This window comes from Gopherus flavomarginatus, chromosome 8, assembly GCF_025201925.1.
Source record: "Gopherus flavomarginatus isolate rGopFla2 chromosome 8, rGopFla2.mat.asm, whole genome shotgun sequence".
In the NCBI taxonomy this organism is placed as follows: Eukaryota; Metazoa; Chordata; order Testudines; family Testudinidae; genus Gopherus; species Gopherus flavomarginatus.
In genome coordinates this window covers 40427967-40454466 of record NC_066624.1, presented here as the reverse complement: position 1 = coordinate 40454466, position 26500 = coordinate 40427967, and the positions used below count along the sequence as shown (strand labels likewise).

Sequence of the window (26500 nt, the reverse complement as noted above, 5' to 3'; positions counted from 1 at the left end):
TAGACAGATAGGCGCAATATTTTAAGTGATATTTAGAGCAGACCTTGGAAATATTGCATGTGACCAGAAAGGGGCACATATATATGCCTTGCTCTATAGCCACATGCACACAGAGAGCAAGGTAATGTGATAGCACAGTATGGTGTCAAGGTGTTTTTGGGCTGACCAGCATGACTCAAGAGTGATGAGCAAGACAAGCGAAGCAGTCCATACCAGCAGGTATTCTCTCTAGAGACCATGAGTGTGCATGTGTAACACTGACGGACCCAGTCATCCGCAGATAGGATTGAACCGGGGACCTCTGGAGCTTAGTGCATGAGCCTCTACCACATCAGCTAAAAGCCAACCACCTATTGGGCAGACTCATTTTATCTCTCTCTTTGAGTGGTCTCGGTGCCACTAAATGGGACAGAACACAATACCCAGGATGTGTGTGGATTACATATTTCCTCTAGCTGAGGAAGCATGTCCTGAGCTTCAGAGACTTCCCAGCTGGAATCCTGTATGAGCCCCCACTTGTAATGCCGACAGACCCCAGGTGTTGGTGGGCGGGATCAAACCTGGGACCTTTAGAGCTTAGGGTATGAGCCTCCACCACAAGAGCTAAAAGCCAGCTGGCTGTAGAACAGACTCATTTTATCTCTCTCTTTAAGTAGTCTTGGTGCCACTAGATGAGACAGAACACTACACCCAGGATGTGCGTAGATTACACAAGCACTTGGTCCACTCCTGGTCCCTTTACTGTAGTAGTCAACCCCAGTCTGTCTGCAGGCCCAGCTGCTTTCAGTTCTATTATTGTTTTTGAAATCTGCCCTGCTCCATGTTTACCTTATTTCCTGTCCCTTTCTGCCTCTCAAGCTTCTATTCTCTATCTTTTCAGCTTCTTCCCTTCCTACTTGTTCCTTCTCTTGCTCTCCACTTCCATTCAGTTCAGGTCTTCCGCTACTTTCTTCCCACTCATTTATTCATTCTCTTCCTCACCCATACCCAGTCATCTCCACCCACCCAGCCACACACCCAGTAGGCCAGTCACCCCTAGCCTCACATTCAGTCACCCAGGCTTCTCTGTATCCCTGGAGGCAAAGTGGTCTTGCAGCCTAACTGCTGAGGGAAGCATGGGAGGGGGCCTGGAGGCCTGAGGAGAAGATGCTTCTACAGTGGGGTGGGACAGGGTGCCCCAAGCTGCTCCAGCAGACAGTGCCAGGAGCAAATCAAGCTTCCAGCACCACCAAAGAGCTGGGGTGCGAGCAGTTCCTGGCTGTGGCCAAAATGGGGTGCTGCTATGCAAAAGTTTGGTACAGCCAGCACCCTGCAGCCATAGGTGAAAGCACACTAGTCCTTTCACCAGACAGCTGCTGGCCAAGTGGGCTGATGCCTATTTGTCTGGTTCTCCAAACTGAACCTGCATATTAATTATAACTGGGGCCATTGCAGGTTAAACATTTGGGGTCTGGCTCTTTTGGGGCAAGACTATCATACAGTATAAGGCAAAGACAGGTTGTGGTGATACCCACCTGAACGTATAAGATGGACATCACATAGCTGTTCCAGTGTGCATTAACAACAGTGGATCCTCTTGCAGTGGTGGCCTGGTTTAACTCACTCACTTCTTTTCTCTGGCTTCTCTGTCCACACTCCAGCTGCATCGTCAGCTGCCACAGTCTCTCATGTTCTATCACAGGACAGCAGAACGTTTTATACTACAACTAGTTATTGAGGGGAGTCACTGTATGATATATTTAGAAAGCCAAGAACATCACCAGTCACAAACAAATCAGGTTCAGTGCTGTCTTCAGACACATGTGCAATGTCCCTTGAAGTCAACAGTAATGGTGTATGTCCTGATATAGAAAGTCTAAAGCCTTAATGAATAAGGGCTGGATCCTGCCCTGGTACTGATGTTTCATCACCAGAAATACCATGAAAGCCAATATTGGTGAAGTGGGACTTTCACACAAACCTAAGGAAGAGATGTTCTCTGTCAAACAACTTTTCAAGTACCATTTAGCACTCATTACCTACCAATTTGAAGAAACTTTTGTACCTAGCTGTAAGGATCTCTTCTACCTAGTAGAGGGAGCTACCACAGTGCTCGATCCAATATGCATTGACATCACCAGAAAGACTCCTACTGACTTCAAAGGGTATTGGATAAAGCCTTTACTCAATGCTGTTTAAAGGGACTGTCAACTTGAAAACCCCAGTTCTGTCTGAATATTGGTTTATTTTGTACATCTGGCCTTTTGGCCCAAATCCTCCAAGGTATTTAGGCACCAAACTCACTTTGATTTCAATAGGAGTTAGGTGCCTAAATACTGTAGGATCTGCGACTTTCTGGATTCCCCTCTATAGTCAGCCAGTTTTCCCTGTTGCTTTTCATGCAGCAACAAGGAAGCAGACAGGGGACATTAAAAATAATAACAATTTGATTGTAACAACCCCAAACCTGGGAGCAGGATCATGGAACAGGGGTAGTTTTCATCACATTTCTTTTAATGGACTAGATTTCAAGTTGAAGGTGACCCTCTAATTAAACAGATGAGGTAGTATTTTCAAATTGCACTATTGTCCTGTCATGTGACAACAAATCATTTAGACTCTCACCACCCATTGGTCCTTTGAGTACCATAGGTCAATATCAGACTTCAAGATGGCAGCACCAGCCATTTCTTTAGCTGCAGCATTGGTGTCTGATCACAGATGTTAGTAATGTTTCATGAGCAAAATGCCAAGGCAGTCCATCGCAATGAAAAACACCCTGCAACAAAACACCAGAGACAGCCTCGTTCTGCTGCCTCAGGTTGAATCTGCTCCCATGTTGCCTCTTCTGTTTCCCATCTTGTAAGACTGTCTTTACTCCACTATGGGAAAGAACTTAGCGAGCAGCAGTTTAATGCATGACAATCCTCTTATTACTCCTAAGAGCGCAGCTGTAAATAATTAACAACTCGAGAAATAGAGATTTTTTTTTAAATTGTTGACTTTATTTTCTTTCTTGACTGGCTATTAATGACCTTCTTAAAGGATTTCTTATGGAAACTGTGATCTCTCTCTTGGTCTCTGAGATGTGTGTTTCGAATACTTTTTGGTGCAATGTTTAATGCTGTTTGTATTTCTGAAGTGTAATTTTCAACCTTTCCTGGAAACCTAATTCACCCAGTTTTAATTGGTGGGGCTCAGAGTCCTGCGATTTTTTGCAGCTTTTAGCTTTTTTGATAAGTTAAAGCAAGGGAAAATGTTAAGCAAGTAAATAAAACACAACAAACTTCTGAAAAGAGATTTGAAACAGAAACTGGATGACGGAGACCAGTGATCTGAGTGGATGAGGAAGATTCTTCCAACCCAAGTATTAATCTCCTGCTATACTACACCAGATGGGACTGTACAGTCTCTTCACTGAATTAGATCATCTGCCATCCGCTCTACATACTCTCTCAAACTCCAACTGAAATAAATAAATAAAAATTCATATTTTAACAAACTCTGAGCACTTATTTTCTTCAAGCAGAATGTGCTGAGTTCCAAAGGGGGAGTTGATGTGTTAGGGAATGGTGGGCAGGGAGGTGGTGCTCGAAGCCTGGATGATGCATCCACTGTATGCAAGTAGTCCCACTGACAGAGCATAGTAAATATATTACCCATTTAAAAAGAAACATTCTGTAGAACATAAAATATCTTGAAACCACTGCAGGATTTTTTTAACAGGCACCATAGTGTTGTGATGTAAAAATCACAGGTATGACTACAGTAAATGCCTTCGTTCAACTACAAGCTAGGTACTTGATGCAGAAATCCCTGGGTGAAATTCAGTGGGCCATGCTATGCACAGGTCAGACTAGATTTTCATAATGGTCCTTTCTGCCTCAAAAAATGTATAAAATCCAACCTATTTCTTGCTAGGCAGTGCCAGAACAGAAGAAAGAGGGGGTAGAACTGTATTGCACCAAACCGAGCACTGCATAGAAGGTTGACTACACTGGAGAATATTAGCTGGCACGATAGCTGGGAACATGCTATTGACTGCTTTACAAGCTAAATGTGATGATATCTTTAGTCTGCATAAAACACATTTTTTTAGTGTGGCAACCTATAAATCTTTAATAACAAAGTATTATTTCTACCGGACTAAATTCTTTAGGACATGAATAACATTATTATGGTTAAAATATTTAAGTCTTTAGCTAGATAGATTAGGTTAGATTAAATCACCCACCCCAGAGAGTCTGGCCCTCACAACCTGTACTTTTCCCTCAGCATGCAGCTAGTGATAAATGGTGCTTGGGTTTTTACTAAGAAAATATTGTTTTCAGTAAGTGAAAGATTGCAGTAAAACACAGCATGGAAATGACAATAATGCTGGCAATTGTTCTCAAAAACATTTTGTTTTAGGGTGGGAGAGAAGCCAATATTTTTTAGGAAAAAAATTAGTGTGCAAAATCATTTTAACCAGCTCTACTGTAGAGGCTCTGTGGAGAGAGGAGTGAAACACCATTCTCCCTCCCTGGATTTCCTTGCATGCCATCTGGATGCTGCACCAGGGGCTTGCTGGCGGGACAATATCTCCAAACATATTGCAACCTTGAATGAAAAGTTATGGTTTGAATTTGCGGTATTCAGCTCAGTCCACCCTCTTGCTCCAAGATTCAGATGACATAGGAGAATAAGGGACGGTCAGGCTCACAGCTGCTGTGGCAGATGGATGGTGAACATGGGCTTTGGACTTGGGGGCTCATATGTTTATTCCTGAAGAAGGAGTGTGAAAGAAAGAAAGAAAAATTAGGCTGCTGGAACCTGAAGTCCTTACTCGTTTGTTACTCGGCTTTTATTTAGCCAAAATTCCACAGGGTTGGGCGTAGTGTGGAAAGATCTTTCTGATTCTGAAGGCAGAAATACACTGATGAAAAGAGGTTTGCTATAGTGTTGCTTATTTATTTGAATTTTGAGGAATAAGGAATAAAGAGGGACAGATGATATTGTCCAAAGAAGTGAAGTACTAATGAAAGTAAATAGAGCCAGTAGAATTCAGCAGGAGAAGGCATTGCAGGAGAGAGTGTTAATTGCACTGGTAGAGCAGGTGCTTAGATACAGGCTTATTAGAAACAACAGATAATGTTGTTACTTATTTGTATTATAGGAATGACAAGAGACTCCAGTCAAAACTGAGGCCTGTAATAGGATACATTAGTCCTTTAAGGCCAGAGAACAAATCAGGAATTTCGGAGCAGATGAGTACCTACCGAATGGCAGGGACAGATGCTAGAGACAGGAAGTGGTTCCAGGATAATAGTTAGTGTCTGAGGATAAACCCCAGGCTACTGCTTCTTTAAGAGTTCAGGATGAGGAGCCTTGTAGTGTAGAGTGGAACATGGCTCCCATCTCTCCCAGCCAATCAGGACAAGCTCTGGAAAAGAGGGCAGCCTATAAATCTGCCTCTTCCCTCATAGGAAAGAGCCATTAGCAGGAGAAGGACTGCTTGCTTGTTGACTTCCCCCTGCCCAGAGGAGAAAGGACTGAGATGGTTTAACTTGATCCCTAAGTGGTGGAGGAAGGCTGGAAGACTGTGCCCTAGCAGAGGTACCTGGGAGGAAAGTACTTTTGTTATGTAGGTTTTGTTTGGTGTTCTGTTTGTTTCACAAGCCTTTGCTGCCAGTCTGGGTGGAACCAGGTGAGGGCAATTTAAAGGGGCCTGCTGGGAGAAGCTAGCTGAAGGGCTACAGCCTACAACAAGACCCCATTGTGTAGTGAGCTGACTTAGCTCCAAAGAGTTTACAGTCCAGCTACACAAGCCAGACAAAGGGTAGGAGAAAGGAACACATAGAGAGATGTGGGAAGAACCTTAAATTTGAATGGCGGGTATGTTGCAATTTAAATCTTACTTATGTTGCCCTGATGTATGAATTGAAATGGCAGAGGGAGTAGCAGAAAAGAAGCTGTATGGAATGAATGTTATGAGAAGATCCTGAAGTATTGGCGATTTAAGACTAAGTCATGTTGGCAGAGCTAAGCAGAAAAGCTAGCCTGGCACATTTTGGAAGGTGCTGAGCAACTCTAAGGAAGTATAGAGCATTGCCTGCACTGTGCTTGATTCTAATCAGTATCAGCCCCTTTGCTTTCATAAGTACCAAAAAATGCACTCAGCTCATCACAGATAGTAGCCACAAGAATGTGCTAGGCTCTGGGATATTGTTTGCTAGAATGTAAAAGAAGATTGCATCTGGACTGATCAGTGCTGCATTCTCAATGCTCCCATTGGGACGAGCATTTCCAATCACAGACTCTATGAACTGTCAGTTGTGTTCGAAAATAAGACCCTGATTATAATCAGCATTGCTGAGCCTGCTGTGGCTGATAGCCATGTTGCAAAAGTGACCTGGTGTGTGTCACTGACTGGGCAGGTAAGTCAAACTCTCTGTTTCCATCGCTGCTTAAAGAGATGACCTGCTTTTAAAGGAACGTGACAACTGAATTATTTTTCTTTTAATTTGCTAGTGTGTCTCATAAAGCCCACTTAAATTAATTGTTATGGGACTCATTTTTTATTAATTCTTCATAATTTCATGGATGGCAGGTTGTAGTCTTTATTGAAACCCAGTTGGGGAATTTCATGCCTTTGAACAAGAAACAAACGTTCATTTAAACTGGAAGTATCAAAAAAACTTAGATGACCCTTCCCCATCCCCCTCATTTTCACACTTAGCTAAAATTAAGGAGATAAATTCCACCCTTGTAAATCCTGAGAAGAATAGGAAGCAGGGAAGATTCTCCTACAAAGCATAGTTTCTCTAGACTGCCCCTGGTTCTCAGCAGGCTGGCTTCCCAGCTATGATTAGTCCCCTTGACACCACTCAGGCAGTGTGATATGGCCTGACTGTAGGCAGAAATGGTTCCCTAAGAAACATTCCTCTGCAGAGAACCTACCTGCTACATGTAGAATAGGCAGAAGGACCTACTCCCAGGCCCCAGGTTAGGGAGTGGATCACGGGTATGCCAGATATGTTGTTGGATTGCATTGTACTATGGCTATTCTCTGCTTTCGAGGGCTCATAGGAAACTCACACTGGAGCTTAGTTAGATCACTACATGGCCCTAGGATATGGGGAATGCAAAGACTTAAAGCCACCTTTATTTTCTACACACACACCCTGGTACCTACCACAAGCACAGGAATGGAGTAAGTAAGACCCAGCCTCAGTGTCTGCCCAGTTTAGTACAGAACTGGCTGTGGGAGTTAAAGGCAGCATAGACCACTCTCCTCCCAGTGTGATCCAGGTCAATCCAGGTCTGTTTTGGTCATGTCCAGAATTCTTTTCTCATTGGATGGTGTGTGATGGCCCATGCCTGACACAAGCAGCTGTCTCAGTCCCTTTCCTAGCAATTTCTACACAGGAAAGGAGTGTGTGGGCTTCAGGATCCTGGAGGGAGTTTGGGTGCAGGAGGAGACTCCAAGCTGGAGCAGGTGGTTGGCGTGCGGGATTCCAGTGGTGCTTACCATGGCTCAAAGAAAGCTGCCACCAAGTTCCTGCAGCCCCTAGGCCAGGGAGGCTCCACATGCTGTCCTCCACCTGCAAGTGCCTCCCCCCGCAGCTCCCATTGGTCATGGTTCCCAGCCAATGGGAGCTGAGGAGCTGGCACTCAGGGCAGGAGCAGTGTGCAGAGCCAGCCTGGCTGCCCATGCGCCTAAGGGTCTCGGGCCATGCCAGTCATTCCAGGAGCTGCACAGAGCTAGGGCAGGCAGGGAGAGTGCCTTAGCTGTGGGCCCCCGCTGTGCCATCGACTGGACTTTTAACTGCTCATTTGGCGGTGCCAATCAGAGCCACCAGGGTCCCTTTTTGACCAGGTGTTCTGGTCAAAAAACGGATGCGGGCAACCCTACTGCTGAGGAATAAGTGGATCCGTGAACAAACTCCTTTTATCATGACTAGAATTCTCCCAATCAGATGAAGCTGTTTATGTATTAATGTTTGGGGATAGGTAGTAAAGGAGCACTATATAGATCATTATAAGTGTCATTGTGACATCTCTCTAATCACATGTAGCATTATGAATTCACTGCCAGAGTTGGTCACTGCTAGAAGCAGATACTGGCCTTGATGGGCCAATCATCTGAACTGGTATCACAAACCCTCTGTTCCTATCACTGGTCTGATCTGAAAGCTGGTATTGCATTAAGCATCTTGTAATTGGCAACAGCCTATACCCTTTTGGATAAGGGGAAGACCATCCTTTTAGTATAAGCTCCTGGCTTTGCAAAAGTTTCCCCAGTGCCCTCCTCTCCACAACAGCTTCCCACTACTCATGTGCAAACCCCAAGTTCTAAGGCTTTTAGGCTCAGCTGTTGCTGCCTGGGCTTCCAGCTCTATGGCAAGGATCCTGGAAGTCCTTGGGTCCTTGATGCTGGAGCAGTCTGCATGGCTGGGCCATCCTGGAGCTGTGGTCCCTGGAAGATCCTAGAGCCCCGATAATGAGGCAGTCTACCAAGCAGATTGCCATGGAGCTGGGTGGATGAACTGGCAGATAGGTTTCAAAATCCGTCCATCTTTCGTCGGCAAATTCCTGCAAAACATTTTGAATGTGATGAATCAGCATTTTCCAGTGTCCAACCAGTTCTGCCATTCACTGAAGATACACCAGAGTTCATTATCTGAGGATCTGGCCCATCCTGTATGTTTGATCTGTCTGTGCAGGGACTATGTCATGATGTGGGTTGCAATACAGAACATCTGCCCTAATGCTCTTTGATCCAACACAGAATCCACAAAGAGCAGAGCAGTAAAGTGAGATTCTGAGACATGCCAAAAAAACTGCTTCCAGATCATGTTGGGAGTCATGTTTACAAACTTTGGATCCATTAATGTGAGAACAATTGCACGCTTAATTTGCACTCGGATTGTGCACACAAATTGGATACGTGGACTAATCTTTGCCTGCAATTGTATTAATTAGGTGAGCCCAAATTTGATCAAAGTCAGACCTATTCTCTTTTTATACATATGAAGAAGTTTAGAGTTTGTTTTTTGTTTAATGGCCTTTTATATATTTTTATAGGTTAACGATTGTTGTTTTATGACATTTTATTTCCTTTGCTAATTTTAGAGCATAATTGTTGGCCTGCATCACTGGACTTTTTGTAGTTCTGTTGTCTATGGAGAGGGTTTGCGCAATTTGGTTGAAGTACAGCTAATAGTGACATCATTTGAAAACAAAGAATTAATTTGACCAGTTGGAGAGTGGGCTTTGTTGTCATGGTAACCTTCTTGGTATTGAGGCTTACACAAAGAGGACAAGTAAGTGTTTTGAAATTGCCTTCAGTTGACATATTTCAGCATGGTTTCAAAGTCTAAGGACAATTTCAGCAAATGAAATTTCAAATATCCCACTGAAATACTTTTTACACTAAATTGCTTTCTTGCTTGAAGGAGATGGAATGAAATTTGGATGGAGAGAGTGCTTTTCATAGTCAAGGTATCCTAAAATACTTACAAGGCAAACTGAGCTAAACACACATACTGCCTTTTAGATTAGAATTGGGTTTCCCAATGGGATATTGGTCATTCCACCAGCATTATCCCCTGTCACACCAAAGAGAATTTCTGTCAGCTTGGTAGCAAGTTGACCAAAAAGCTTTCTCTCCCCCACCCCCAAAGTTTCAGTTAATGAATCATAAAATAGCAAGGAGAAAAGGCATTTTTAAAAAGGCCAATCAACATTCAGCAAGTCAGCTGAAGAGCCTAAGAACTGTACTTGCATGTGAATGTGCATTTTTCTGATTGGCTTCAGCGTATCAAGGGTAGTAGGACCTGATGGTATCACAGTCACCATCTGTGATTCCATCCAAATGTTGCCTTCAAAACACATCAGACCGTGCACAAATTGGGATCTAGACCCACATTTTTGCACCTTGGGCCCATCTTTATTGCTGTGGACTTCTAAGGTTAGACACCTAAATCCAAATTCAGGCAGCGAAGTGGCCTGATGCTGAACATACACAGCTCCTGTGAGAATCTGGACTAGGTGTCATCCGGTCCAGAATGAGGACTATACGGCCTTTCTGAACTGGAGTCTGACTTGGAATCATAAGGACAGGTCCATGCCTTGTGGATTCACAAGTGAGCATTCTCCACCCTAAAATGAAAAATTGCTGGGGTGCAGAACTGAAATTCCCAGTTTGGATGCAAAAAAACAGATGAAACTCTACAGGTTCAATTACTTTTCAGTTTGAACCCAGACCCCAAAATGAAATTCAGCCCTAGCCCCAAGAGAAAGTTCCCACAAACTCCTGCAGAATGAAATGCAGACTTCCACACAATCCCAAGAATCAGATGCTGCAAAGACTTTAGTCAATGGGACTAAATAAGTCAATGGGAGGCAGTGTTGCCTTGTGGATTGAGAACTGAACTAGAACACAGAGCCGGGTGACCTTGGGCAAGTGATTTCAGTTTTCTGTGCCTCAGTTTGGCAATCTGTAAAATGAGGATGATACTGAACTCCTTTGTAAAGTGCTTTGAGGTCTAAGAACAGAACATAAGAACAGCCATACTGGGTCAGACCAAAGGTCCATCTAGGCCAGTATCCTGTCTTCCAACAGTGGCCAATGCCAGGTGATCCAGAAGGAATGAACAGAACAGGTAACCATCAAGTGATCCATTCCCTGTCACTCGTTCCCAGCTTCTGGAAAACAGAGGCCAGGGACACCATCCCTGCCCATCCTGGCTAATAGGCATGGATGAATCTATCCACCATTAATTTATCTAGTTCTTTTTTGAACCCTGTTATAGTCTTGGCCTTCACAACATCCTCTGGCAAAGAGTTCCACAGGTTGATTTACAGATGTAAAGTGCTATATAAGAGCTAGTTATGATTATTATTCATTGTGCATAAAGTTAAGCATACATTTAAGTCTTTGTAGGAGCAAGATCCTAGTGCTCAACCTTTTGGGCTGATGCCTTCCTAAAATATCCTGGCTCTTCCTTTAGCCTCAGTTGGGGGACTAGTTTTTGGAAACACTTACCATAGTCAAAGATGCGCTTATCACTTTCTCACATAAAGGAAACTTTATTTTCTTAAAGGCACTTATAAAAGGAAGCCTATTTCAGTTCAGCTGCAACTAGCATTGGGATGGGGAATAACAACGGGAAACCCAGCTGAGCCAGTAAAAATAAACCAACCAGGTGGTGATTTATTGAACCCTGTAATCAGACAGCACTGTGAAACTGGGGCACCCAGCAGAGAGCAATTAGTGCGGCGCCTGAGGAAACGTAGCCTTGGGATACTAAAGAAAAAGACATGGGGAATGAATGACAATGCAGCCTACTCGCCTCGTGTTTGAAGCAGGACAGGGAGAGATGGAATTCCAGTTGTACACTATTCTACCCGTTCTATTTAGCATGTAAATAGAAGTTTAGAAAAGAGATGACTAAGGAGGGATATGATGGAGGTCTATAAAATCATGACTGGTGTGGAGAGAGTGATTAAGGAAGTGTTATTTATCCCTTTGCATAACACAAGAACCAGGGGTCACCCAATAAAATTAACAGTCAGCTGATTTAAAATAATCATTATAAAGTACTTCTTCACACAATGCACAGTCAACCTGTGGAACTCATTGCGAGGGGATGTTGTGAAATATAATAAGTTCATGGAGGATACTATTAACTGCCAGAAGCTGCGACTGGACAACCGGGGTTGGATCACTCAATAAATTGCCCTGTTCTGTTCATTCCCTCTGGGCACCTGGCTTTGAGCACTGTGGGAAGATAGGATACTGGGCTAGATGGACCATTGGTCTGACCCAGTATGCCCATTCATGTTCTGAAGCTTTCAGCCAAGATTTATCCCAACTGAGTGCCTAAAGTTTAATTCTTACATCCATAGTTAGGTGTCTATATCAACTGTTTGATCTTCAAAACTGCTGAGCATACAGCACCTCCCTGAAGTCAATGGGAGTTGCTGGGTACTCAACACCTTTGAAAACCAGGCCACTTGGTAAGATGCCTTCAGGTGGCATTTGCAAAACTGCTCAACCTTGGCCTAACTGCCATGGCAGTTGGCATGGCTTTCATGGAAACCAGCTGCAGCAGCCATTTAAGTGGGAGCAGAGTTAGACCAACACTGGGCATTTTGGAAAATCCCACTTGATACATGGGTTTAAGAGTCTAGTTTTAGGCACCAAGGTTTGAAAAGCTTTAGCCTTGTCTTTTACCCAGGGGGATATCTTCAGAAACACCTGTGGGATTTAGGAGTGCAAATTCCAGTGACTCTCAGTGGGACTGGTGCACCTAAATCCCTGGAACGAGGGAGGAGAGACTTTCTCACAAGTCAGGGGTTCTGCTGCAGCTCTTCGCACTAACACTGCCAGGTTGCTGCTCTAGTTCCCTTTTATTTTACAATTTTCTGAGGTAAATTTTCAAGATTATGTAAATGAGAGTCCAGTGGTGAGGACTAGAGGCAGGAATAGACAGGTGCTGTGCAAGATTCCTCTGTGTAGCTCTGAAAATGAACCTCAGCCCTGATCCCCAGCCTCCCTGCTATTCTGGTACTGGCCGCTAATGAACCCGCCTCCAGCTCAGATAATGAACTCCCATCCACATTAGCAACACCTCAGCTATCCTGATCGTAGCTCCTCATGCCCTGTTTTGGAGTAGGGGAGGGGAAGAGAACCTCCATCTTGATCTGAAGTTCTTACTGTTCCACTCCTGGTATTCTTCTGACCAGAGACGGCCAGTTGTGCCAAACAAAGTGGTAGTTTTACTGATGTAGGTAAGTGTTTCTCCAGAGCACTGAGCTTGTTTTACTAGCGATCAAGACAGACCATCAGGGACAAGACATGAGTGTAGAAGCTCTCACTGTGCCTCAAGCACACCATTAAAGCTACACATTGCTCCATGGATATACAGCACATTTTTATGCACAGCAGAATTAAATACAAAGAACTTCCCAACAATCTGTCTAATGCAAGGTGCGGATTGTGAAGTTAGGACTTTAAATGTCAGTATATATTGACACCTCCCTCTACCCCGCACGCCCACTGTTAGCTTATCTACATGGCATCTCGCTCATATGGTCTATTTTTGGTTTTCCTTGTAAATGCTATAGCTGGTCAAAAGATTAAAAAGCAAAAAACCAAAAACCCTCATTCATGAATATTTTACAAATAAAAGCACACAAATCTCAATGTAACCCACAGCATTCTGGGGTGTAAATATGGGAAGGAACTGTGGAAGGGTATGAAATTCTTGTTATTATTTTAGGGGGCTCAATATACTTGCAATCTTGCCAAAGCCAGGCAGGATGACTCTCGCAACAAATTTTTTTGTGGCCTCAGAGTGTGGCCACCAACTCTTGCTGGTGGCCGCCCTGACACTTTGCCTAAAATTATTTATTTTTCCTAAAGTTAATAAAGTAATATGCACATATATACATCCAAATCATTGTAATTTATTTATGTAATGTTTTGGGGGAGGGGGTTGGCAGACTTAATAATAAAAATCATGCACAGTTATGTCTATTCTTCACTGGACCTAACTTCTTCACTGGACCTAACAGAATAGAAACACATATTAGGTGTTTTGCACGTTCTCGTCTTTTTTATGATTGTTTCTTTTGCTTTTTTGGTAAATATGGTTGAAAAAACAATTCTGACGTAAATTAAAAAATGCTTTGCCATAATAGAAGTCCAAATAATAATGACAAAGATATCTGGGTGGCTTGGGTCTGGGGCGGGAAAGGGAAGGGATGCACAGCTGCGGTTCGCCCGGGGCTCCTCCAGACAAGGGGCGGGGGACGCTCTGGGCTTTGTCCAGCCTGGAGCTCGTCTGGCCGTGGTGTGGGGGAGGCGCTCGGAGCTTCTCTGGGTGGAGGGCTTGTGGCTTCAGGTGCAGGGGGTCTTCCAGCTGCTTTAGGGGGAGCATGGACAGAAGGGGTGGAGTCAGGGACTAGCCTCCCCAAAGGGGGGATCAATCTGCTGCCCATGTGCCCCCCACTCACCTCCTGAACCCCCACCCACCTCCTGTGTCCCTCTTCACTCCCCCACCCTCCACTCGCCTCCTCACTCCCCTGCCACAGACACCTCCCTGCCCGCCTCGCCGCTCCCCCACTTACAGCCAGACCCCTCTGCCTGCCTCATCACCTTTCTGCAGGCTCACCGCTCCCCTCCTTACTCCACCACCAGGACCCCCCCACACTCGCCTCACCGCTTGCCTCCTCACCCACACCCACCTATCTGCTGCTCGCCTCCTCACTCCCCCGCTTGCAGCCAGACCCCCACCAGCCCTCCTCACCCTGCTGCTGGCTCTCTAGTCTCCTCCTCACCCCCCCCCCTTCTGGTGTTTGCCTCAGCACTCGCCTCTTCACACACACCCCTGCTCGCCTCCTCATTCCCCGGCTCACAGCCAGATCTCCTTGCCCACCCACCTCCTCACCCTGTTGCTGGCTCGCCGCTTGCCTCCCTACTCTTCTGCCAGGGCCACCCCCACCCACTGCTCGCCTTGCCGCTCTACTTCTCACCCCTTCCTCACTGCCTCACCTTGCTCCTGACGCATTATGTGTCCCACCTGTGTCTCCAGAGATGTGGTGTATGCAGGAGCAAGGGGGATTAATGGGGAGGGGCTGATGCTTTCCCCCCCCCACCTGCACTGCCCAGGAAATTGCCATGGCTGCAGAGAAACCCCATGGTGGCCACATGTGGCCATGGTGGCCGTGTTTGTGAAACAGTGGGCTAGTGTCACCCAGAAACTGGGTATGGTGGCTGCTAGGCATTCGCATTAGCTGCTTGCAGCTACTCAGGTGATTTCCATTGTGGGCAGGCAGTCTGGCAGGACATACTCAGAGTCACCCACTAAGGGAGGAACCAATGGGAACTCAAGCGGAGGAGTTTATAAAGAAGAGGAGTTTGGGACAGAATGGAGAAGGAGGACTCAGGGCTCAGTAGTGAAGCAGCACAGGAACCAGGAGGGTTTGCTGTAAAGATTGTATTCTAGGGACCGTGCCAGCATATTGCATTTAGACTGCAGGCTCCCTCACCTCACTGGAGAAAAAGATTGCTAGAATTGCCACAGGCTGTGCAAATGCAGGCTGACATTGCAGAGACTCAATGGGAGTTGGATTGAGACTGTGGAACTGTCACTTGTTTCCCAGACATTGAGGAGTTGGTGTGCCCTACAGAGGGATTGGACACCATTCCACAATGTCTCAGAAGCTCAAATCTCCCACAGAAGAGACCAAAGGAAGTGTATTTATGCATGCATGATTATATTTCTCATTTGAACTATGAGAATAACAAGTAGTAAAAACCCCTGAAATTGATGTCTTCAGATGGGAAGGATTAGCAAGGGAAGCTACCTAATTGAGGTCAGAACATGTAGGGATAAAGTGAGAAAGGCCAAAAGCCATGTAGAGTTGGACCCTGCAAAGGGAATTAAAACCAATAGTAAAAGGTTCTATAGCCATATAAATAAGAAGAAAACAAAGAAAGAAGTAGGACCACTAAACACTGAGGATGGAGTGGAGGTTAAGGATAATCTAGGCATGGCCCAGTATCTAAACAAAACTTTGCCTTAGTCTTTAATGAGGCTAATGAGGAGTACAGAGATAATGGTAGGATGACAAATGGGAATGAGGATATGGAGGTAGATATTACCACATCTGAGGTTGAAGCCAAACTCGAACAGCTTAATGGGACTAAATCGGAGGGCCCAGATAATCTTCATCCAAGAATATTAAAGGAACTGGCACATGAAATTGCAAGCCCATAAGCAAGGATTTTTAATGAATCAGTAAAGTCAGGGGTTGTACCGTATGACTGGAGAATTGCTAACATAGTTCCTATTTTTAAGAAAGAGGAAAAAAAGTGATCCGAGTAACTATAGGCCTGTTAGTTTGACATCTGTAGTATGCAAGGTCTTGGAAAAAAGTTTGAAGGAGAAAGTAGTTAAAGACATTGTGGTTAATGGTAATTGAGACAAAAGACAACATGATTTTACAAAAGGTAGATCATGCCAAACCAACCTGATCTCCTTCTTTGAAAAGGTAACAGATTTTTTTAGACAAAGGAAACACAGTGGATCTAATTTACCTCGATTTCAGTAAGGCATTTGATATGGTTCCACGTGGGGAATTATTAGCTAAATTGGAAAAGATGGGGATCAACATGAAAATTGAAAGGTGGATAAGGAACTGGTTAAAGGGAAGACTACAATGGGTCATACTGAAAGGTGAACTGTCAGGCTGGAAGGAAGTTACTAGTGGAGTTCCTCAGGGATCGGTTTTGGGACCAATCTTACTTAATCTTTTTATTACTGACCTTGGCACAAAAAGTGGGAATGTGCTAATAAAGTTTGCAGATGACACAAAGCTGGAAGGTATTGCCAATACGGAGAAGGGCTAGGATATCATACAGGAAGATCTGGATGACCTTGTAAACTGGAGTAATAGCAATAGGATGAAATTTAATAGTGAAAAGTGCAAGGTCATGCATTTAGGGGTTAATAACAAGCAATTCGGTTTTAAATTGGGGACACATCTGTTGGAAGTAACAGTGGAGGAGAAGGACCTCGGGGTATTGGTTGATCACAGGATGACTATGAGCCGCCATTGTGATATGGCCGTTAAAAAAGCTAATACGGTCTTGGGATGCATCAGGCGAGATACTTCCAGTAAAGATAAGGAGGTGTTAGTACCATTATACAAGGCACTGGTGAGACCTCATCTGGGATACTGTGTGCAGTTCTGGTCTCCCATGTTTAAGAAGGATGAGTTCAAACTGGAACGGGTACAGAGAAGGGCTACTAGAATGAGCTGAGGAATGGAAAACCTGTATTATGAAAGGAGACTCAAAGAGCTTGGCTTGTTTAGCCTAACCAAAAGAAGGCTGAGGGGAGATATGATTGGTCTTTATAAATATATCAGAGGGATTAAATATCAATGAGGGAGAGGAATTATTTAAGCTTAGTACCAATGTGGACACAAGAACAAATGGATATAAACTGGACACTAAGAAGTTTAGACTTGAAATTAGATGAAGTTTTCTAACCATTAGAGGTGTAAAGTTCTGGAACAGCCTTCCAACGGGAGTAGTGGGGGCAAAAGACATATCTGGCTTCAAGACTAAGCTTGATAAGTTTATAGAGGGGATGGTATGATGGGATAGCCTAATTTTGGCTATTAATTGATCTTTGATTATCAGCAGGTAAGTATGCCCAGTGGTCTGTGATGGGATGTTGGATGGGGTGGGATCTGAGTTACTGCAGAGAATTCTTTCCTGAGTGTCTGGCTGGTGAGTCTTGCCCACATGCTCAGGGTTTAACTGATCACCATATTTGAGGTTGGGAAGGAATTTTCCTCCAGGGCAGATTGGCAGAGACCCTGGAGGTTTTTTGCCTTCCTCTGCAGCATGGGGCATGGGTCACTTGCTGGAGGATTCTCTGCACCTTGAGGTCTTTAAACCACAATTTGAGGACTTCAATAACTTCAATAACATAGGTTAGGGGTTTGTTACAGGATGGGTGGGTGATGATCAGACTAGATTATCATAATGGTCCCTTCTGACTTAAAGTCTATGAGTCTATGAGAAGAGTCAATTGATGATATTCACAGTTGTTTCAATGGTTATAAGTAAACTGCTATATATAGATGTTTTCCTTGTAGATATTTGTGTCATTCTCCTATTAGAGATTTAATTCTGTATAATGTATACACCGTATCTTGTGATGGAATCTAGGAGTTCAACCTATTTAGCTTAACACAGAGAAGATGAAGGGGTGACTTGATCACAATCTAGACGTACCTACATGGGGAGTTAATATTTGATAATGGGCTCTTCAATCTAGCAGGCATAGATATAACAAGTTCCAATAGCTGGACGTTGAAGCTAGACAAATTCAGACTGGAAGTAATGAGTAAAGTTTTAACATTGATGATAATGAACTAATGGAACGATTTACCAAGGGTTATGATGGATTTTCTAGCACTGGCAATTTTTAAATCAAGATTGGCTCTTTTTCTGAAAGAGCTTCTCATTCAAACACATTAATATGACATGTAGTAGACAGGTGGTCAGATTTGACAATCACATTGTTTCCTTCTGGCTCTGTAATCTATGAGCTATATATCAAAGTCATGAGAAGACTAAACCACAGTAAACTGAGGTACAGGAAAAGGAAAGATACCCTGTACCTGCCATTAGCATATCGCCTTCCTCAAACTGTCACATAAGCATAAATACATGTTAGTCTGAAACTTACTACTACATTAATGTCTCAGCCATTATTCACCTGTTTAAAATCACTTGTCACCCAGGCAGGGCATGGAAAGGATAACTTGTGATTGGTCAGCTAAATCACACTGCATGGATAGTGACTTGCAAACAGTTCAGGAACAGCATATATGCAAAACTATTTGGCAAAGAGTTGAAAATTGCAGGGACAGTTATAGGAATCAGAATAGTTAATGAGCAAGTTGCTAACCAAAGAGGCCTTGAGAATGAAGTCTGAGCCACTCTGTTAAATATAAGCTTTCATGTTGTTGTGTTTTTTTCTATAAAATATATTAGATGTGCAACAGGCCAAATTCGTGTGGCAGGAGTAAATTTAGCCTATGAGGGTTTATCTTTACTGCAGCATTAACCCAGGTGATTGGCACTTGAATCAGCCTAACCCAGCTCTGAGCAGCCAGATTGCAAAACTTGCTCTTGATCTGGAGGTGAAATTTCCACCTTGAGTAAACATGTGTGCGCTAGCTCTGATGAATGAGACCCACAGATGAGATCACTGCCCAGGTAGCTAGTCTCATTATGGGGTGTGAGTGTGTGTGTTGCCTTGCCCGGTAACATTGGCTATTCCTGGAGGCAGGATGGCCCATTTCTTTTTAATGACCATTGCAAACTCTAGGCTGCAATAGCTTGTGGAAAATAACCCTCAGGCTGGCAGGTAGTATCAGGCACCCAAAAAGTGGAAAGAGGTTAGGGGTCTGGAAAATAAGGCAATAACAGATCCCCAAGGATTACGGAAGATTTGATCCCCAGAATCCTTTGAACTGATTATGAGAGGGAGTCCCTGCACACAATATCTAGAGAGAAAATCTCTAACCCAACTAGGGCAAAGAGCAACTTCTCCATGAACAATAATAATAGCCAGCATCGTGCAGTGTTTTTCATCCATACACTGCTTTTTAATGTAGATTGGTATTACTACCCCCATTTTACAGATGGAAAAATTGAGACACAGAGAAGAGAAGTGACTTGCCCAAGATCTCCCAGCAGGCCATTATCATTGCCCAAAAACACGTCTCCTCAATTCCAGCCTGCCACACTGCTTCTCTTAACAGTAGGAAGATCTTGCCTAATTTGTTCAGAACTTCCATACTGTAGTAATAGGCATTATAGAAATAATTAAGAAAAATAAACAGCTGAAAGAGACCAGCATTCGTGGAAATGAGGGATACCCCAGGAAAATGGCCACCGTGCCTGATAAAAGGGATCCTAGAGTCTGCAAAGGGAGATAAAAAGTGACTGACGTAATCGCATTACCTTTATCTTCTCCTGGACTGGACACAGTAGGAGACAGAACCACATATCTAGCTCCCTCTCCTATATTCTTCCCAGAGTGCAGCCCTTGATGCCTTGACTAGGGCTTGGAGGAGAGATTTTATTCCCCTGAAATCAGACTTTGTGGTAGAAGGAGCAGAGACTGTAATTCACTCCCCGGCAAAACTGTGAGCAACAGTGGAGGATAAAAAAAGAAAGTCCGTTATTTTGAGACCTGAACGCACTCAGAGGTTTTGGGGGTGAGAGGGAGGAAAAAGAAATACCTAGATAGAGTCTTGGCCTCATTTGCAAAGACATCAATGTGCAGTTTGTTGATCTAATTGTTCCAGATATTTGGCACTGTGTGACATTTTCAATTATTCCCCTGACTTGTCACTGGTTGTTCTGAATGTTGATATACACACTGCTCTGCAATCACACATGACAACTAGGACCCTAAGAAAAAATTACCATGTGCTTCAAGTGTAATGGAAATGTTAACCCCTCCTCCCCCCCCACACACACCATAATTCCTGTTATGTGGATAGCTACCCTTTATCCAGACAGGGGCCTAATCAGCTGTTGAAAATTAGTATAACTCTACTGCCCTCAGCGATTTCCACCAGCAGAGAATCTGGCTCACTATGTATATAGTTGATATGTTTCCTGTTCCATTCACCCATCACTGCCAATAACGGGCAGAAATACTGTATTTGGGCTGGCTACCTCCTCCGCTAGTGCCAGTCGGTGTAGTTCCATGCAATTCATGGCGCTGAGCCAGTTTAACTCAGGGAGGATCTGCCTGTTTGTTTCTATTTGTAAACAGACACAGCCAGCTGCTTATCTGTTGGAAAGTGGCGTAGCTCCTTTCAAGCCAATAGAACTAGGATGATTCCCACAAGCTAGGGATCTGGCCCATATTACATACACATGATGGGCAAGAATCTGACCTCAGCTATGCTGGAGTAAATCTAGAGTAAATCCATTAACTCTGGCTTTGGATGGGTGTAACAGGGAGCTGAATCTGTCCTGAAAAACTGACAGTAGGGGTTGGATTGAACCAGAACTTCAGATCAATCCCAGCAACAGCAGCCTGAATTTCCAGGGAGTGGAGCTCAAGCTTGAATCCCTGACACTAAAACCACAGCAGAAGGGAGCTGTTCTCTACTTCTGGTTCTGAAACTGAACACCTCAGTTTGACCCAGCCACTCTGCAAATTGCAAGACAAGGGGATGCCAGCTTGCTGCCAGGCTGGGATGGCATTTAAAGGGGCAGCAGGGCACAAGGGGCTTCAGAGTGTTACAGGATACCTGTCCTTTCCCCAGGCATGCTTCCAAGAGCCCCACGCTCCCTAATCCATGATGTACTGCTTCTCCCGCAACAACAGCACCAGAAAGAAGCAAAGGTGCTAGATCTAGAGGTGCTAACGCACCCCTTCACTTGAAGCGGTTTCCATTATATACAGGGTTTACAGTTTGGTTCAATGGCTCTCCGCACCCCCACTATAAAAATTGTTCCAGCGTCCCTGGGAAGAAGATCATGATGTCTCATAGCATCTCTTCTCTTCTTTGTACTTGTCTGTTAGACTGTAAGCTACTCAGGGCAAGGATGGTTTGTGTCTTGTATAGTGCAAGAGCATGTCTTCAGTGCTTAGCAAATAATGTATAATAATCACCACCACTTTGGACTAAAATCTAATGAACAGTTTGGTGCTGTCAAATCTGAACTCCAAAGCTAGTCCTGATTCTGCCAAGCCATAGTCAAAACCTCTTTCAGAACTGTGCACCATCTTCCTAGAAACTAACACTGTATACACAGGATGATATGGAACAGGACAAAGGTTTTATTGAGAAGTGTGTTACTCAGGAGTAGTAAAGAGATGGTTGTTAGTAGTAGTGGATAGGTATTTATCAGAAGAGTAGAGTAAAATGGTTAAAAGAAAGATGTTTAAACACATGAATATCAAGGCCACATATTTGAAACGGGTGACTAGATAACAGTAGAGCTGGTTGGAAAATGGGAAAACAATTTCACTGAGAAAAAACTTTGATTTTTTTTCACTTTTGAATATTTTGTTTATCAAACCCAAGCTTTCAGTAAGAAAATGAAGTTTTCAGTCAATGATAAATTTCTGCAATTAATTAAAAAACAATTTCAACAAAAAATTTGGTTAAATATCATGGAAAATGTTGATAATATTGACAATTTTTACAAAGTTTCATTTTTGAAAAGAGGTCTTTTTTGACAAAAAAACTTTCTGTAAAAAATCTACATTAGTTCTAAGACAGATAGATATTGTTCTTTTGGAAGATGTTAATGGAGGTCATCATGTGAGTCTTTGATCTATAGACAATCACATGCCTCATTGAAGCTGATGTGCAGTCTAATCACCCTTAAGATAGCCAGAGACTGTAGAAGCTACTGCCCCAGGCAGTCAACCCAACAGTGAAGCAGGGCTAAGTTATGTGGCCTGAGGCATTTCTCTGGGACTGGTTGAAAATGCACATGCTAGGGGATTGCTTGGCAAGCTGTGTGTGAGAGAGGTAGCCAGCGAAAGAAGTAGGGTTGAGTGTGGCCCTGAGAGGTTGCAGAAGGACAGCACTACTTGATGCGCAGGTCTGTGGAAAGGCAGGCTGAGAAATTGTGAGTAAGGAAGCTCCCTGCTGTTTGTTCCTACTGTGTTCAGGAAAACAGGACTGAGTGCACATTTTTTGTAAATAAACAGGATTGCATCAAAGATCATATTTCACTCATATCATCACTTCTTCACCTGATGGAAACAACCTGACAAGGCCCCCAGTAATGGCCAACCGCTTGGGTGAAAGAGACAGCAATACCGTGGTCAGAGGGAAGGGAAGGGATGGATGGAAAGACAGTAGAACCAAGACATTGAAGTCAATGGAAGTTACTTCTATTTGTGGGGAGAGAACAGGACCCCTCCGCTCTGCAGGAAACACAAGGATGGGGGTTAGGTGAGGGAGTGGATGAAAAATCTAACTACTTGCCAAATGAAAAGGGAAAATTGGTAGAGACAGAAATGTTGATTTCCAGGTTCAGAGAGAGTAACTTTAATGGAGAGTAACTATGAAAAGCACTTAGAATCCCTTCAATGGATCTAAAGGGAATAATTTCAAGTAAGCCCCTTACTCTCACCCATAAAATTCTGTTGTTGGAAGAAGCAACATGTTGAACTGCAATCAAATTAGCAGATTTTGCACTGCTCAGCCAGGAGCAGGGGTCGGTGAGAGATCCATTACCGGAACAAAATTGATGAGAGAGGGCCAGTGCTGGCCATGCAGACCGGGCCTTAATGAAATGACTTGCACTCGTACATGGGAGACCTGGCACTGCTGAGGCACAAATTGATCACCTCAGTTTGACACAGCCACTCTGCAAATTGCAAGACAATGGGATGCCGGATTGCTGCCAAGCTGGGGTGGCATTTAAAGGGGCAGCAGGGCACAAGGGGCTTCAGAATGCTTCCATTAACTAAAGGCATCAGTGTGGGAGTAAACATTATTATCTACCAACAGGCATTCCACCATGATAGCAAGGCAGGAGCCAGCAAGAGCTAATCCTTACCTGGGGAGAGCATGGGAAGCTTAGTGTGTTAGGTATTCTAACAATCCTTCGTTGCTCCCACCTGTTGCCTGTCTTGTCTATGTAGATTATAAAGTCTTTGGGGGTAGGGACTGTTTTATGTGTTTGTCCTCCCCAGGGCATAATGGTGTTGTGATCTTAATTCTGGCTCTGGACACTATTGTATTACTAATAATTAATTCATCACCATCATCAATAGAAAGATCTTCCCACTGCCGGCACTGAAAGGCATAGGGAATGAGTAGCTGCCTTCTCGTTCTAGCAGTGCAAATCCAGCCTAGGTCAGGAGTGGACAGCTGGTCAGAGTGGGTCCCAATCAAGTTCCTAGATGACAGACAAGGTGTGAATATTGCACAATAACCACTGCAGATAGCACTGGTGGGCCCCTCTTCTGGCAGTTACAGCAGAGAGACCAAAGGGTGGATGAATGAACAGACATATTCACCAACCTGGGTGCAAATAAACACCATTATTTATTCTGACGGTCATATGGAACCCTGTTTCTTTTGTTCATATGATTTTTTTGTTGTTGTTGTTCACAAGAACATTCACAGAAAGTGAAGAGCTCACTGACAGTTGTGCAAATATGTATCTGTGCAAAACTTCACACCAAAAGTGTTCAGTCGGCCACCTTCAAATCTCTCTGATTTTCCTCTTCCTTTTAATACAAGATTTAGTTATCCAATCAGAGCAGAAACAAGACCCCATGGCTTAGGTGACCAACCAAATAGTACCACAAATGGAAAATTAAAGATAAAGAGAGGATTTCAGCTTGAAATCTATTGAAGCATCATTTTTACAAGTACTTAAAAACACTTTAAAAAAGCTCAGACCTTTGTTTTGTGGCTTTGTTTTGATAGGGTTTTTCTTTTTGTTTGATTATTATGCTTAATGCCTTCCTAAAAGCTTAAATGCATTTTCCCAGTCAGGTCTTTCTTTCTTCTCTCTGCTGCATAAGAATTTCTGCCCCCTCCTGTTGCTTGTAGGAAATTTGTCAGTTTACATTTGGCCCAAAATGTAAGCCCATGAAAAGTTTCTTTGATTTTTTTTCCCTGCAAGATTCCACAAGTTTAAAAATACTTATCAATTCAAACAGTTGCAGCATTGTGCTACTGGATGAAAACCTGCCAAGGAAACTGAGTGGGAGTGGACTATCAACAAAAGGGAAACTAATTCATCTAATTTCATTGTCATCACTGAGACAAATGTAAAAAGTGCATATAATTAGTGAAAACTCCATTAGATTTTGACATTTCTTTCCATTCTAATCAGACATATTTTTATTTCTAATGTAGGTAAGGAAGCTTGGATAAAGGGTTGGCTCCTTAATTGCTTAGTTGCTTTTGAAAACTTGACCCTTTGGTTTTGTTTTGTTTCTATGTAGTCTATGTACCCTGACAGTGTCCCTTTAAGAATGCCAACTTGAGTCCCCATCCAGCTGCCGCTGAAGACTGTGGCAAAACTTCCCTTGGTGCAGGATTCAGCTCCAATGTGTCAATGGATTATTTTACTGCTTCATAGTCTGGGATGATCTGCAGGCCCTCGAAGTCACTGGCCACAAAGAATAGATGTGAGTGCTACAGTGGCTGCAAAAGGAGGAGGATGGCAAGAAACCCTGGAACTACAGTATCCGTGGTTACAGTTTGACTTATACACCAGGCAAATGCCTCACCCATGAGGCTAGATGGCCCATGTACACGAACATCTTGGTTAGCTCAGTGCTCCTGGGCAAAGACTGTAACTGCCATGCAGCAGGGCACCAGCTAGGAGGCTTAGCTTCCAAAGAACGTCACATGGGACAGGCTAAAGGAGCCCCATACACAGGACGAAATGCTATGGAACTATGTGCTGCATGATGTTTCCAGGACACGGGGGTATCTCGTTGGGGCGGGGCAAATGGAGGGGTGTTTTTGTTGGGGCATCCTAAGGAAGTAGGCAGCCAGCAGGGAGAAGAGCAGTAGATTAACCACCATGATCAGGGGACAGCTGGCACCACACAGAGCAGGGTCCTTGTTCTAGAGGAAGGTTACACAGGGCCTGATCTGAAGAGGCACAGTCTGTCTCCCACTGTGATCAGCAAGAAGGAGAAGCCCTTATCTGACAGGACACAGGACTGGAAGGGACCTTCTGAGTCATCTAGTCCAATCCCCTGCTGTTACAGGCAGCCCTGTCATATAATCCCATTCATAACTTTTCATAACCAGTAGTAGGTCCCATAATCTCTCTGTGAACCAGCCACTGCAGGGCAACATCCTCTGGCCTTGCTCACAAACACAAAGCTGGTAAACACTACACAGCCACAGGGTAGCGCACAAAGTAGCTCCCCTCTGCCCAGGGCCGGTGCAACCATTTAGGCTACCTAGGCGGTCGCCTAGGGCACTAGGATTTGGGGGGCACCATTTTCTTCGGCAGCGACCGCAGAGGCCAGATCTTCGGCAGCCCCAGTTGCCATCAGCATTTAGGCGGAGGGAGCTGGGGCAAAGGAGTGCGGAGAGGGCTGCCTGCAGCAAGTAAGGGTGGGGGTCGGCACACAGGGGAACTCCCCGCCCCAGCTCACCCCTGCTCCGCCTCCTCCCCGAGCACACCGTGGCTGCTTCACTTCTCCTGCCCCCCAGGCTTGCGGCAGGAGGGGTACCTCGGGATGGGGAGCTGCCACAGGGGGGGCGCGCCTCAGGGCGGGGCCTTGGGGACGGGGGAGCGTGCAAGGTGGAAGTTTCGCCTAGGGCGCGAAACATCCTTGCACCGGCCCTGCCTCTGCCCCACTACTTCTTGTAGCTATCTGCTGCCAAGCGTCCACCAGTGAAAGGGGATGCTAGTGCAGTATTTTACAAACAAGTTACACTGTTGTGACAGGATTTTAGCACATCTTGTATTAAGAGTGTGCCTACACTGCAATCAGAGGGGTGACATTGATCTAGCAAGCTCCAGTAACAATTGCAGTGAAGCTGTGGTAGCACGGGCTACCCATGGAGAATGTGTAAAAGTTCCTAGGTGGGTTTGTGCAGCCTGTGCTGCTGCAGCTTCGCTGTTTGTTCCTGGAGCTAGCTGGATCAAAGTGAGCGCAGGTATGTCTCCAGATGCTGCAGCAGCACTGCTGCTTGCAGTGCAGATATACCCGATGTTTCCAGTTCTGGGCATTGCTTGTTTTGTGAGATTACAGGGACCTGGGTCGCTGGCATTCCCCCTGTTAGATGTAGGCTCCCTCAGCGGTCCCCAAAAGCCCAGTGAGTACCTGCAGTACAGTAGCACTGGCTATTGATTAGAGTTTTATTTCATGGTGGCAGAGGGAAGCAATTTAAATAAAAAAGAATGCAGTTTATATTTAGAATCTGGAGGAGGTTTCTGTATCAGATTATGACAGATTTAAGTAGGTCAGACTGGAGA

The 26500-nt window shown here is 44.4% G+C and overlaps 1 protein-coding gene across 2 annotated transcripts in view; it reads left to right on the top strand.

The window, feature by feature from the left end:
* The first annotated feature begins 5523 nt into the window (after positions 1-5523).
* LOC127056478 (gamma-aminobutyric acid receptor subunit gamma-4) overlaps positions 5524-26500 on the top strand; it is a 128213-nt gene continuing 107236 nt past the window's right edge. The window contains exon 1 of one of the 2 annotated variants that reach the window (XM_050964361.1): positions 5524-5602. In XM_050964361.1, the coding sequence (XP_050820318.1) occupies positions 5601-5602 (2 nt within the window). In that variant the 5' untranslated portion in view covers positions 5524-5600. Of the gene's footprint in view, positions 5603-26133; positions 26182-26500 lie in introns of those variants that run through there. The other variant, XM_050964362.1, reaches the window with a different exon arrangement.